The sequence below is a fragment of the Myxine glutinosa genome, chromosome 14, assembly GCF_964187855.1.
Source record: "Myxine glutinosa chromosome 14, kmMyxGlut1.1, whole genome shotgun sequence".
NCBI lineage: Eukaryota > Metazoa > Chordata > Myxini > Myxiniformes > Myxinidae > Myxine > Myxine glutinosa.
In genome coordinates this window covers 11,905,447-11,918,290 of record NC_136274.1, presented here as the reverse complement: position 1 = coordinate 11,918,290, position 12,844 = coordinate 11,905,447, and the positions used below count along the sequence as shown (strand labels likewise).

Below are 12,844 nucleotides of genomic sequence, written 5' to 3'. Positions count from 1 at the left end.
TGGTTGAGTGGGGCTGACTCACTCCTCCCCTCTATGACGAGGTGGGGACCCGCCTTTCTTCCCCAACCCTGCCTCGTGGTCAATGGCGGATGAAGAGAAAACCGCCCAAAATGCAGTTGGCAATGCGAATGGCAATTGACGAAAAGGGGGAATGGAAGTTTTGGGAGTGGGAATGAAGGGAATCTATCTCTTTCACTGGTGCAATGGAGTATTTCAATTAATGGGAGACACAGCCTTACCCTAAAACACATAATAAGATATAAGCTATCGAACAGGGGTCTTCTATGATTAGCTGTTGTGTGGATGCTTTATGGACTAATTATGGGACGCCCTTTGACCTTTACACAGCTCCAGAGGCAGGAGGCGCAGAATATACAATAATAATAATAATAAAACACACAATAAAAAAAATACAGTCCTCATATCCGCAACACTGCACCCTCCTCCTCTTAGGCACGTACCGGGCCTACAACTTTTATTTAGTGTGACACGTAGGTGTAGTTCCCTCTACTTTTAACCTGACCCTGAGTGCGACAGTTTTTAAAACATAAATAAATGTGTCCCGCTGCTGCATTGCACCCTGCCTAACAGACTTACGCCCACAGTTAACCGAATTGCGGAATGGTCTTCAAACTATACATTGACGGTGGGGAGCATTATTTACACTTGACGCTACTTTTATTTACAAGACTAACCCAGGACCTGTAATTGTTCTTTCTGGGGGGGAGACAGTCTGCTCTGCATCAATGCACCGTGAAAGCACCTAAAAACGCACCAATACAAGCACCCTCAAGCACCAATCGGTGCAGTCACCATAGTTCATCAGTGTTCAATGCATGTTCAATAATAAAAATAAATCAACAACCCCTAACCCTGCAGGTGGTCTCTTGCTCTTCGGCTCCCTCTGCTGGCTATTATTATTTGTTCTTCCAGATGTTGTCTTTTTCTTTTGCTTTTCTAACTGGCGGCCTATTTGAACTGAAAAATGCACCCAATGTGTCCTTTTTTTATTTTCTTTATTTATGGCCCACAGGGCCGACTACGTGTGGTTCACCTGTGGGGCATCGGTGCCCTGTGGCCAAGGTCCGCCAGCAAGATTTCGGGCCCTCATGGCCGGTTCCAGCAGAGGGGCCATGCCCCAACCCATGGGGTCCATCAGTGGTGCTCGGCCACAGACCTGTGGTCCATCATGTGGTGCATCGATGCAGACAGCTGGTTCTGAGAGTTCCGGGCGCACAATGGCCGACTCACGCACGCTCCCCTCGGCGCCCAATGGCGCACAGGTCATGTGGGAGACAAAAGAGACAAATGAGCGAGGGGTAAGGTCACAAGGGTACACATCAATAAGGCAATGCAAGGCGAAATGCGTACGGAGAGCGAAGTGAGAAAGCTCGTCCCTACCGTACGTCACCCCCCCTGTCACCTACACTACCCTTGCCCTTACCCCATATGTACAAAATCTACACATTACCAATCCGTCGCTACCGTCACGTCTTCCCCTTATTTCCCTTATACCAAATTCGTCTTCACTCCCCCACTATCCAAAATTTGCCATCATCAATTCATCATCAATCCTCATAAGGAGGAAGAGATGGAACACAAAGCACAATGTCACACCCACGTCATGATGCGTCTCACAATCCAAAACATTTGCATCAAAAATAATTAAACATGGCATGGTGCGGAGTACCTGTCACCTCAGGTGAGTGGATGTAGATGGTGCGAGGAGACTTCAATCCTAACTATCCTCTAAATGACATTAACACACGTTACACGACCCGGGGTCTTTCCCTGCCAATCCATTGGCCAACTTACACTATGGGTTCTAAAAACCAATTCCCATTGCCCAAACTGTGGTGCTTCTCAATTTGGGGTCTCACTCCCCCGATTCATCTCCCGGTGCCCTTGCACAATTTCTGGGCTGTGACGTGTAGCTCTCCCAGCAGGTCTACCCACCTGCACACCTCCACCACTGCAGTTGCCACCCGAGCTTACCTAGCTCCTCACCCTAACCTATCTAACTGGGGAAGGCCCCTCCTGGCTCTGTCACCCCTTGGTGCCCTCTGGCACTGGGCTACCCGGGTCCGTCCTCCGGATCCTCGGGCCCCATCCACAACAACTCTACCGGCTCCCAGAGCCCACCTGCGGCCTCACCTGGCCGACATCCTCACAGTGGTGGAGTGCCCAAACCAACTACACACACTAACAGGCTACACGCCCAGCCATTTCCACAACACTAATGCACCCATCCAAATACTATTCTCTCACCTGCACCACAGATGCCAATATCCAACCACAATTTACCTATACCCTCTACCTAACACTTACACTACCCGCCCCGGGTATTCGTGATGGGGGTCCACTCTTCCCCCATTCACACCTTCGCACCATCCACTCCACTCCATAATTTCCACCATACTCACTCCACGACCATCCATTCCAATACTCCAGATATTCCACACTACCATGTATTCCACACTACCATGTATTCCACACACCTGTTGGTGCACACCTGTGCACTCACACCTGGTGCCACCTGCACCTTCCTCCTCTTCCTGGACCAGTTGGTCAACACAACACACCTCACCATCACCATCACTCAAACACTGCTCCATTCACCTGTTCAGTTGCACACCTGTGCAATCACACCTGTTCAATCCTCAAACACACGGCATCATCTCATCTACCTGTTACCCTGCTAACTTAGTGCTCCCCGTCTTCCCTTTAAACTAAGCACATACCACGTCATTATCATCCACTCTAATCTACCTGCGTCCCCACTACAGGTATCCTTGTCACTAACTAATCTTAACGTTACCTAATGTCATCTTCTAGGTCCCTACACACAATATCCTAACCCACCCGGGCCAGTTTTCACTGCCATAAACCTCATAAACTAGTGCTCCTTTGCCCCCCCCCCCCCCCCCAGCTGTGAGGGATGGTGGATTGCCCATCCCACCACATCGGGGAGGTCCCACTATCAATTTTGCACATCAAATTTAAACCAATCAAAAATTTTGCCAATCATCTGCCAATCACCGTACCAATCATCAAATTTTGCCTTTTTCTAATTTTGGGTCCAAAACACTAACCTCATCACCCGTCTACTTATTAGATCCTCTCGGTGCGCCAATTCACGTCTACAGCCCGGCTTCGTACAGCCGAGCAATGAATGCGGGTTCTTTGGTACCGGCGGTTGGATGCGTCCGACATTCGGTGCAGGGAAGGAGGCTTACCCGGGCCGAGATCCCACGCACCATCTCGGCACCGAGCCATCCAATTGCCCGATCTCGACCTGCCGGAACGTCTCCACAAAAGGGGGTCGCCATGACGACCCTTCCTATCGGGCTGCCCGCTCCGCCTAGTGGAGCACGGACGCGGCCGTTCCCAGCGCGGCCCAGCGTGGATCACGTACGGCGGTCCTTTCGAACCCGCCGTGCTTCGGATCCCCGCTGGTTCTCGCGGCACGCGAAGCCCGGCACGCACCGAGGGCCCGATTCGGCTATAAGGCGCTCTAACCGCTAACCCGGTTACCGTCGATGCCTCACCTGCATGCTTACACCCCGCAGCCCATTCCTTGCTCATACATCCAGCTGTCTCCCTGCTCTTGGTCATTGCACCTTCTCTAACACACCCAGGTACACTCATTCCACTCACAGACTTGGTCACACACCTGACCACCGAACACCTTGGCACACATTCGTCGCTCGCACACCTCACCAACACACCTCTTCGCGCCCCCTTCTCGGTCACCTCCTCTGTGACAATCACAGGTGTGCTCTCACTCGCACACCCAACCACGTGCCTCACGACCAACTCAAGTGTGCATTCCCACACACGCTCTACCATTCCAGGTGTGCATCCTTCCATTCCAGGTGTACATCCTCGCTCACCTGTCACAACCAACTCACGCTCCGTGTCACTCTCACTACTCTCACCTCCACTCTTGACAACGCACTCACCCTTACTCTCGACAGCGCACTCTTTTCTCATGCCCCTGTCCGTTACACACCTTTCTCGCGCATCCTCTTGCGCACACTCTTTCGTTACATCCTCTGTAACTCTCACCACAGGCGTGCATTCTCCTTCACTCTTAACAGCGCACTCTTTCCCCATGCACCTCTCCGTTACACACCTTTCTCACGCATCCTCTTGCGCACACTCTTTCGTTACTTCCTCCGTAACACTCGCCACACCGCGCTTCCATGTGCTCCCTCGCATACGCGCTACGACCGACTCACTCTCGACAGCACACTCACTCCTTGGCGTGCACTTTTTCCTCACACACCCCATGGTCGGACATTCTCGCACACCTCGTTTTTCGCACACCAGACCTGTCGCACACTTCACCAACGGCCTCTCACGAACACCCGGGTCCACAACAACCCCCAAGCCGACTGAAGCTCCCCTCACATCATGTACATTTCCACGTATATCGCCACTCACCTTGGCACCTCGTCTCCTCACCTCCTTCGCCACCTACAAACTCTTTATTTGGTTAGTGAGCAGCACATCATGAGTTGAGCACCGACCTTGTACATATTCCATCACCTCCTCCTGTATTTCTCTCTTAGTTTCTGTCCGTCTCTTCTTAATTTCACTCACCTCTTCTTCCACTTCCTCTAATTTTTGCTTCACCTCTTTTATTTCCCGGTGCGTCTCCTCAAGTTCGTCCTCTAAGGCTATTTTGACCGTTTCTATGTGCGTCCTCACCTGCCGGTCGTTCGTTTCCATTACCTCTGTCACCTCGTCCAACCTCATTGTCAGTCCCTCACGTACCATCTGACATTGCCTCTGTGTCGCTATTAAGTCATTTTTTATTTCTTTTTGTGTCGCCTTTAACCCCCCGATTATTGCCGTGTTCTTTTCCACTTGGTCCACTAGTTCCTTTTGTCCCACTGTCAGCTGTTCTACTCTCTTCGTCAGACCCTCTATTCCCCCCTGTAACCTAGCCATATTATTCCTCACCTCTTTCTCTATATGCTTTTCACCTCGCTTTACCTCCTCGTGTACCCCCGAGACCTCCTCACTTACACCTCGTCGTATCTCCTCTTTCATCTCCTCCCTCTCTTTTGTAGATGCTACCCTCATCTGTCCCAATTCATCCCTCTGAGCATCCAATTTACTTTCTAACCCGATTTTCACCTCCTCTATCTGGTTCCCCATCTGTTCGATTTCCCGGGCGGATTGTTCCCCTTTCTCCCGCAATTTGTCTTCCATCCTATTTTCTAACCCCATTAACCCATTTTTCACCCCCTCTAACTGATTCTCCTGGGCAGCCATTCTATTTTCCACCCCCGTTAACCCATTCTTTACCTCTTTTATCCCGTTGTCTAACCCCTCAAATTTAGCTTCTAGCCGTTCCCCCATTTTGCCCCCCATTTCGCCCCCCATTACCCCCATTTTGCCCCCCAATTCGTCCCTCATTGCCCCCATTTGCTCACTCTGAGCCTCCATCCGGTTCCCCATTACCCCCAATTCATTCCTCAGGTCTTCACTTGTCTGGACCATGAGCGCCTTTATTTGTATCATAAAGAGGTCCCAATTCACCGGTGCTGCTACGGTCACGGGCGCCGCCAGATTTGGTGCCGCTACACCCACGTGCGCAAAGGCGCCATTTTGCGCGCCCGTAACCTCGTGCGCGAGAGCACCATTTTGCGCGTCTGATACTCCCTCAACCACATTGCCAATGTTCTCCTCTCCTTCGTCCCTCTGATCCTGGGTTACTCCTAACCCCTCCTCTAGCTCACCCACCGGCATCCGATCGCCTTGACCAGCCATGGCGCGATTTCAAAATTCGGGTTTTTTGTAAAACAACACAAATTTCCAGCAGCTTGTAATTTTGAGCGCATTAAGCGCGCTTCGGGTCCGTATCTCACTCCCTGACACCAATTGTTACGGACGCGGTTAAAGATGTTATTTTGACCGAGCGGTGGTGTAACCGCGACCGAACAGTTATTCCCCGACTAATACCCGATTTGCCCCAAACTTTGGCCGGATCGCGCCAACGCTATTCAATCGGGAAAACTCTAAAGCGACCGAATACAAAGAGGAAGAAGACGTACAGAAGAGGAATTGGATTTATTATTTACACATATAAGTAGGAAGAAAGCAGTCACGTTTATTTACAGACGAGATTAGATACACAGTGCAACGCTAGCTTACCTACAGTCTTAATTAACCCAGGGACAGAACAAACAAGGACAGACTCACTCGGGGAATGATGATAGGACTGGCGGGAGATGGATGGCTGGCGGGATAGGGAGGTCCACTGGTCCTTCAGCACGATTGACTCGTTGGGCAGCTGCCGCTCCTCCGCGGCCCTGCTCCAAACTGCCGTCCAGGCCTCACGCTGCTGTGGCTGCAGTTTCGGTGGCTCCAGCTGCAGCAAATGCAGTTGCGGTGGCTCGAGCTGCAGTTCAACTCTGGACTTCTTGGTTGGACTCAACTCCTTGGACTCCCTCTCGTCTCTCGGTAAAGGCTCATCTCCCTTCTTCCTTGGGAACGCCCTGCCTGCGGGTTATATAGGCCCCACCCCTCAACCTTCGCGAACCTCCTCGATGTTTCTCTCCACACCCTCTCCAAGTCCAACCCCTTGTTCGTGGTTGGTTGAGTGGGGCTGACTCACTCCTCCCCTCTATGACAAGGTGGGGACCCGCCTTTCTTCCCCAACCCTGCCTCGTGGTCAATGGCGGATGAAGAGAAAACCGCCCAAAATGCAGTTGGCAATGCGAATGGCAATTGACGAAAAGGGGGAATGGAAGTTTTGGGAGTGGGAATGAAGGGAATCTATCTCTTTCACTGGTTCAATGGAGTATTTCAATTAATGGGAGACACAGCCTTACCCTAAAACACATAATAAGATATAAGCTATCGAACAGGGGTCTTCTATGATTAGCTGTTGTGTGGATGCTTTATGGACAAATTATGGGACGCCCTTTGACCTTTACACAGCTCCGGAGGCAGGAGGCGCAGAATATACAATGATAATAATAATAAAACACACAATAATAAAAATACAGTCCTCATATCCGCAACAATATGAATAATACCGAGATTAAAAGATTGAATCAAGTAATGTTGTAAATGAGTACAGTAGAGTTAAGATAATGGCATAATGAAAATGTTATGCATTGTGTCAGTTTTACCAGATCAGTGAACTCATATCACCACAAGTTACACTGTTAAATGAAAAAAAAAAAAAAAAAAGTAGGGAGGACTATGATATTATGATAATGATACATTATGCACAGTTTGTTTGTTAAGCATAATTTGTTGGGAATTAGACATTCCTGTTTGTGATTTTAATCATATACACTCATTATTGTACACCGCTCTTTTCCTATGCCATCTCTAGGCATTGCAAATCGTCATTGCCGGGCACCGAAGGGGGCTCGGCAGTGACGCACGCTGAAAGAGAGTACTCAGTTTTCACTCTGGTTGTTTGTTTTCTTGCTTTCTTGTTTGTTTGTCCGGATGATATCTCAGCCATCCTTTGAGCTAGGAAGCTGAAATTTCGGCACAGTAGTGAACAAGTCCTTTCTCAAAAACGGTATTTTTTGTTTTTTGAATAATCAATAAATTGAGGAGTTATTTAATTATTAGCGATTAATTAAGTACTTATTTAATTAATCAAATTTCCTTTCTCTTCTGACCATTAACTCAGGCACCTTTTGAGTTAGGAAGCTGTTATTTGGACATGCCAATGACCAGGTGATTTGGCTGCAAAGGCTATTTTTGATTTATTAATTAATCAATTAATCGATTAATTATTTAATTATTCGATTAATGGCAAAAAAAAATTTTTTTTTTAAGTTACTGATTCTGATGAAATAGTGGTAGTTTATGTGTTCTCTGACCAAATTGATTAATAATTTAATTTTTTTATGATTATTATTTATTTATTTTCATTATTAATCATTTATTTATTTTCTTTCTCATTTGGCCAATATCTCAGGCACCTTTTGAGCTGGGAAGCTAATATTTGGACATGAGTGACCAAGTGATGTGGCTATCAAGGATATTTTTGATTTATTGATTAATCATTTCATCTATTAATTATTTATTGATTAATCGATTAATTATTTATTGAGTAATCAATTAATTATTTAATTTTTTATAAATGACTTATTTAATTAAATTTCTAAAAGATACATCTTCGGATGAAGCACTAGTGGTTTAGTTATGCGATTAGCCAATTGATTATGAAAATATTTTGTGATAATCTTTTATTGATTTTAATTATACAATTAATCAATCAATTAGTGTACACCTCTCCCTCCCAATGCAGCCTCAATGAGCTGCACTGCGGTATTGCCGGGCGCCGAAGGCGCCCCGGCAATGCCGCGCTGCAGCATATTTAATTATTTGGCATGGGGCGGTGTACTTTGAATGTATGTGTACTTGTAATGCATTTATTTTCTTTGAGTAGTGCTAAAATAACTGCATGAGTTTAATTTTCAAACTATATTGATTTGAAAGCAATTTTAAATGCTATTCTTAGTTTAGTAGTCAAATATATACCTGATTTGAATATTATTTGTGTGACGCATATAAATGAATATAACTTTTTTGAATGTTTTAAGGAAAACAACAAATTGTTGAAGGTGAAACTGTTATAAGAAATACATTAGTTAAAATATGGTGATTTCATGATAATATGTACCCTATCTGATTCAGTGTGTGTGGAAAGCAGATTCAGATGTGGCTGAGTAAAAGGATAAGACCAGATCACATCTCAAAGGGAGTGCTAACGGAATTGGGAAGAAGTTTGAGAAAGAAAATTTGCTGCTAAAAATGAAGTTAATCTTGGCATACACCCTCCTTCTTAAAGAATGATGAAGATATTATCCTTTGTAAAATTGGAAATGGATGCTTACCTTCACCAAAGAAAATTTATGTGACCATTTGCCTGGATCACACTGCAACATATGGAAGAAAGGCGATCACTTATTTTTGTTCAAAGGCCTCAAACATTCATCAAGTCAGCAATTGCGGGATGGCGACATCTTGCCTGCGATTTCTACTGGATGCGGTGACGTGTGTCATTACTCCACCAACATCTGGAGAGCCTGTGTGGAGCTGTAAGTGGACGGCTGTGCTTTTCTTTCACAACAGCTGTGCATGATTCTGCTGGAGGCTCCTGGTATGAACCATGGTCCTAACATCGTTGTGGATGCATCTGGCATCTCTGTTCCACATCTTGCTGGTCAACCAACATCACATCAACACTTGCTCCATGCTCATGATGAGTGAGGAGGCAAGTCGACTACAACTGGACAAAGGCCTTGTTCAAATCTACTATGGCTCACAGCAAGAGTGGCAAGGATGCTACATGCAGAGCAGGGTCAGTTTGTGACTCCGCCCAGCTATCACAACAGCGGAAAATCCTACGCGAAATAGTGTAGGTGCTATGAAGACATCAGAAGAAAATGTTTCATACTTGAATTTCAAACACGAGTGATCGGCCTCTTCTATTCTTTTCAAACACAAAGCCAATATTTGTTTGAAGCAAAATGTACGGCCAAATGTTGCAGATGCTTTATTATTTTTAAATGGTGAATTGAAATTATTGTGTTTTGGTAAAGGTGAAGTGTTGTATGCTTTATGCAAATGAAATGAATTGCATTATCAATATGGAAAGAGTCAATGAACTAAGAAATGTTTTGTGATCAGATTCTTTCAGGATGATGGTGTATGCCTTATGCCTTATGTATGAAAAAATTGGATTACCAAATTTGTGGTTAGAATATTTAATAGGAAGTTGATTAAATTGTTAATTTAACCAAAGGAAAAATCAGGGATTGTGGAAGTATAGATAAATATGTCATATTTGTTAGGGTCGGTGAGGTATGCAAATGATTAAAATGTACGTCAATATAAACTTTGTTCTTATAGCATGCCAGAACGTGGAGAAACGAAGTTTTGACCCAATGTTAAAAGATGGAATGTGTTTTACTGTGCAGTCTGGCAAAGCCTTGGAACCGAAGAGATAACCTTTGTCCCATAGACGGAGAACACCAGGCTCGAGTGTTGACTTAAGCCAAAAGGTGGAGGCATTAGTCAGAGAGTGGAATTGCGTAGGACAGAGAAGGTTGACATAAGCGGGGATAAGTGACCTATGGTATGCCTTGAGTGACCGATAATGAAGAGCAGATGGGTTTTGGCGCCAGGAAGACGGGCTGCTAAGTTCTGTGTTGATCTCTGAATTTCAATCTCCTACATCAAAGGATCGAGGGTCTACTTAAGCACCAATGCTCCGAGAGAAGAAACGGATTCATCTGAAGACGCAGGACGAGAAGGGAGAAGAGTTCAAGCAACGTGTTATATCTTAGTTCGATTTTGTGTAACAAGTTTCCCTCCTAATTCGGAATAAACCTTGGCTTGAAGAGACGTACCAAGTTATTTTGTATCTGAGTTTCGTCTCAAATTATTACCTTCAGGGTTCAGTTAGAAAGTTCCCTGACACCACCTACACTCTATTTCTGTTCCTTTTGTTACTTCCTGATCCATTCTATGTTCTAGCTCCTCCACAAGTCTACACATTCTACAAAAAACCCCAAAAAGAAAAACAAGGCTAGACAGATACCTTGGATCCATCTGGTGAGCCCTCTCGAGCCTTAAGTGGGGGTGCAGAGCGGAGTTCAAACACCTCTGCCCTGAGCTGCTCACAGGTCTGCCTCTCTGCAGCAAGCTCAGCCTCCCTTGCAGCTCGGGACTGCAACATCACAACACGTAAAAACATGAGCTCATTTTATAAGTAGAACAGACTGGTTTGTACCAGCAGATTATTGGCCCTCCACAAAGAAGGCAATGATTGAACCAGATGGTTGTTGTCACAAAAAAAAACAAAAAAAACAATTTTCTGTGACTTGCTCAGTTTTCAGCTGAAAATACGTGTACTGCTGACGAAGTGAACCCATCATCTCTGAGTTCCTAGTATGGAATTTTCATCACATCTAATGTGCATCAACTTGAGTAATGGTCATTTCACATAAAATTCCTGCAACCAGCACACCTCTTACAAAAATGTTGTAAGATAAAACAACAAGCCTGTTGGACGGCAGCAAGATTGGTCTGCAGCTCTTGCAGCCGAACTCCTTCCTGTTGGCTTGTGGAATCAGAGGTCGTGGGTTCAGAGGTCACGAGGTTGGCCTGGGAGGAGGCAGCTTGAGGGGTTCGGTCAGCAGCTAAAGCAAGAAGCTGGACGTGAGAGGGCAGTGCGCACAAGATGAGTATCCATCAACGTTAGAAAAACAAAACTGGAAGAACAATGGCCAAAACAGGAAACTCAAACAAGTCAACCAAGCTGATCGTATTGCAACTTCAGCTCTTCGAATTGTGATTTCTATCCTTGGCCAATCTTCTTCACCTCTTTTATAATACTAGGGCGTGCCCGTACGTGGGTGCAAAAAAACATGCGTGCAAACAACAACAACAAAAAAAAACTTTGAAACCACGTGGCAGTAACGACCACAGAACCCCCCCCCCCCCCTCTATTTACATGAAATGGTTTGGTCCATTCGCAAAGCCAAAGCGAACGGCTTGCGAGTACGGTAGAACCCCCCCCTCTATTTACATGAAATGGTTTGGTACATTCGCAAAGCCAAAGCGAACGGCTTGCGAGTACGGTGACCATACCTTGGGAACCACTTGTCCGATTAATTTCAAACCTTGAAAAGGCACATCCTCGGGTCCCCAGCAATATACCTGGCAAGTTTCAAGTATATCGGACCCGTGGTTGTCGAGAAACAGCGGTCACAGACAAACACACACACATACACACAGAGATTACTGGAATTATAGATAGATTATCCTTTTCAGCAACTTCATGCTGCAAAGCTTCACACTCTATATGAATTGCCTCAGCTGTTGTCTGTTCCACTGCCCGTGTTGTTGCGGAAACCCTGAACAAAAAAAAGGGGGAAGAGGACAGAGAGAGACAGAATGAAGACCAAGAGGTCAAACAAATCAAGTGCTTCACTGAGGTCTAAATAAAGTGCTGTGATGTATAGCATAAAGGTCTGTCTGCAACGAATGTCCCACCAAGCATACTCAGCCTCGAGACTGGTAACATCCTCCAAGAGGTGTTGCAGCTGCTGCTGGATGCTGACGTGTTCACTTTTCAGGCGTTTCACCTTTTTAATCTCTTTTCCTGCTGCCTGGTTCGCAATCTTCTGGGACAGGGCCATGGCCAGTGGTAGATGAAGACAATTATAAATGTTCAGGAGTTGCTTGTTCAAAGGCAGCAAGGAAGCATACATCAGGCTGACTCTGAGGTAAGAACACGGTAAAATAAACGCAAGGAAGAGGTGCAAACCTGAACTCTGTTCTTCCATAGTATTATCTCATCCTGCATCTGCACGTTTCTCTCACTGAGCTCCCGATTAGATTGTTGCAGACGAGCCAACTCTCCTTCCAAACGTTCTGCCTGATGGAAGGGAAAACACAGTCAAATGATGGAGCAACAGGCAGTGCATGAAAGTAGCTCCCAGGGCAAGCTGATATGAAATTGTGGGTTCCATCTCCGAGCTGTGTCCTCCTTCCTCAATACATTACTGACGATGCAGTCCCTGTGTCGACCGCGTGGTGAGCGGCTTATAAAACCACCTGTAAGCGAGGAGGGTTCATTTCTGCTGCTATGGGTCTTTAAGTTGGTGAGACCGCTAATGACATGCATATGTATCCGCAAATGTCTCTGCATTGCCTCGGCATTAATGAAGGTTGTCTGGGGATGCTTGCTTATTAGTGCTTTATATTTCCTTTATAGATGTGTTGCATTCAAGTGAATAAAAGCTCACTTTGGAGTCTTCTGGTGGACATCCTTGATTTCATCACACAAGCC

The 12,844-nt window shown here is 46.0% G+C and overlaps 1 protein-coding gene across 1 annotated transcript in view; it reads right to left on the bottom strand.

The window, feature by feature from the left end:
* Window positions 1-10,673, bottom strand: part of LOC137439316 (nucleoprotein TPR-like) — a 43,602-nt gene extending 32,929 nt beyond the window's left edge. Inside the window, exon 1 of the mRNA XM_068135046.2 lies at window positions 10,589-10,673. Within this exon, the coding sequence (XP_067991147.2) occupies window positions 10,589-10,599 (11 nt within the window). The 5' untranslated portion in view covers window positions 10,600-10,673. The remainder of the gene's footprint in view (window positions 1-10,588) is intronic.
* Window positions 10,674-12,844: the final 2,171 nt, after the last annotated feature.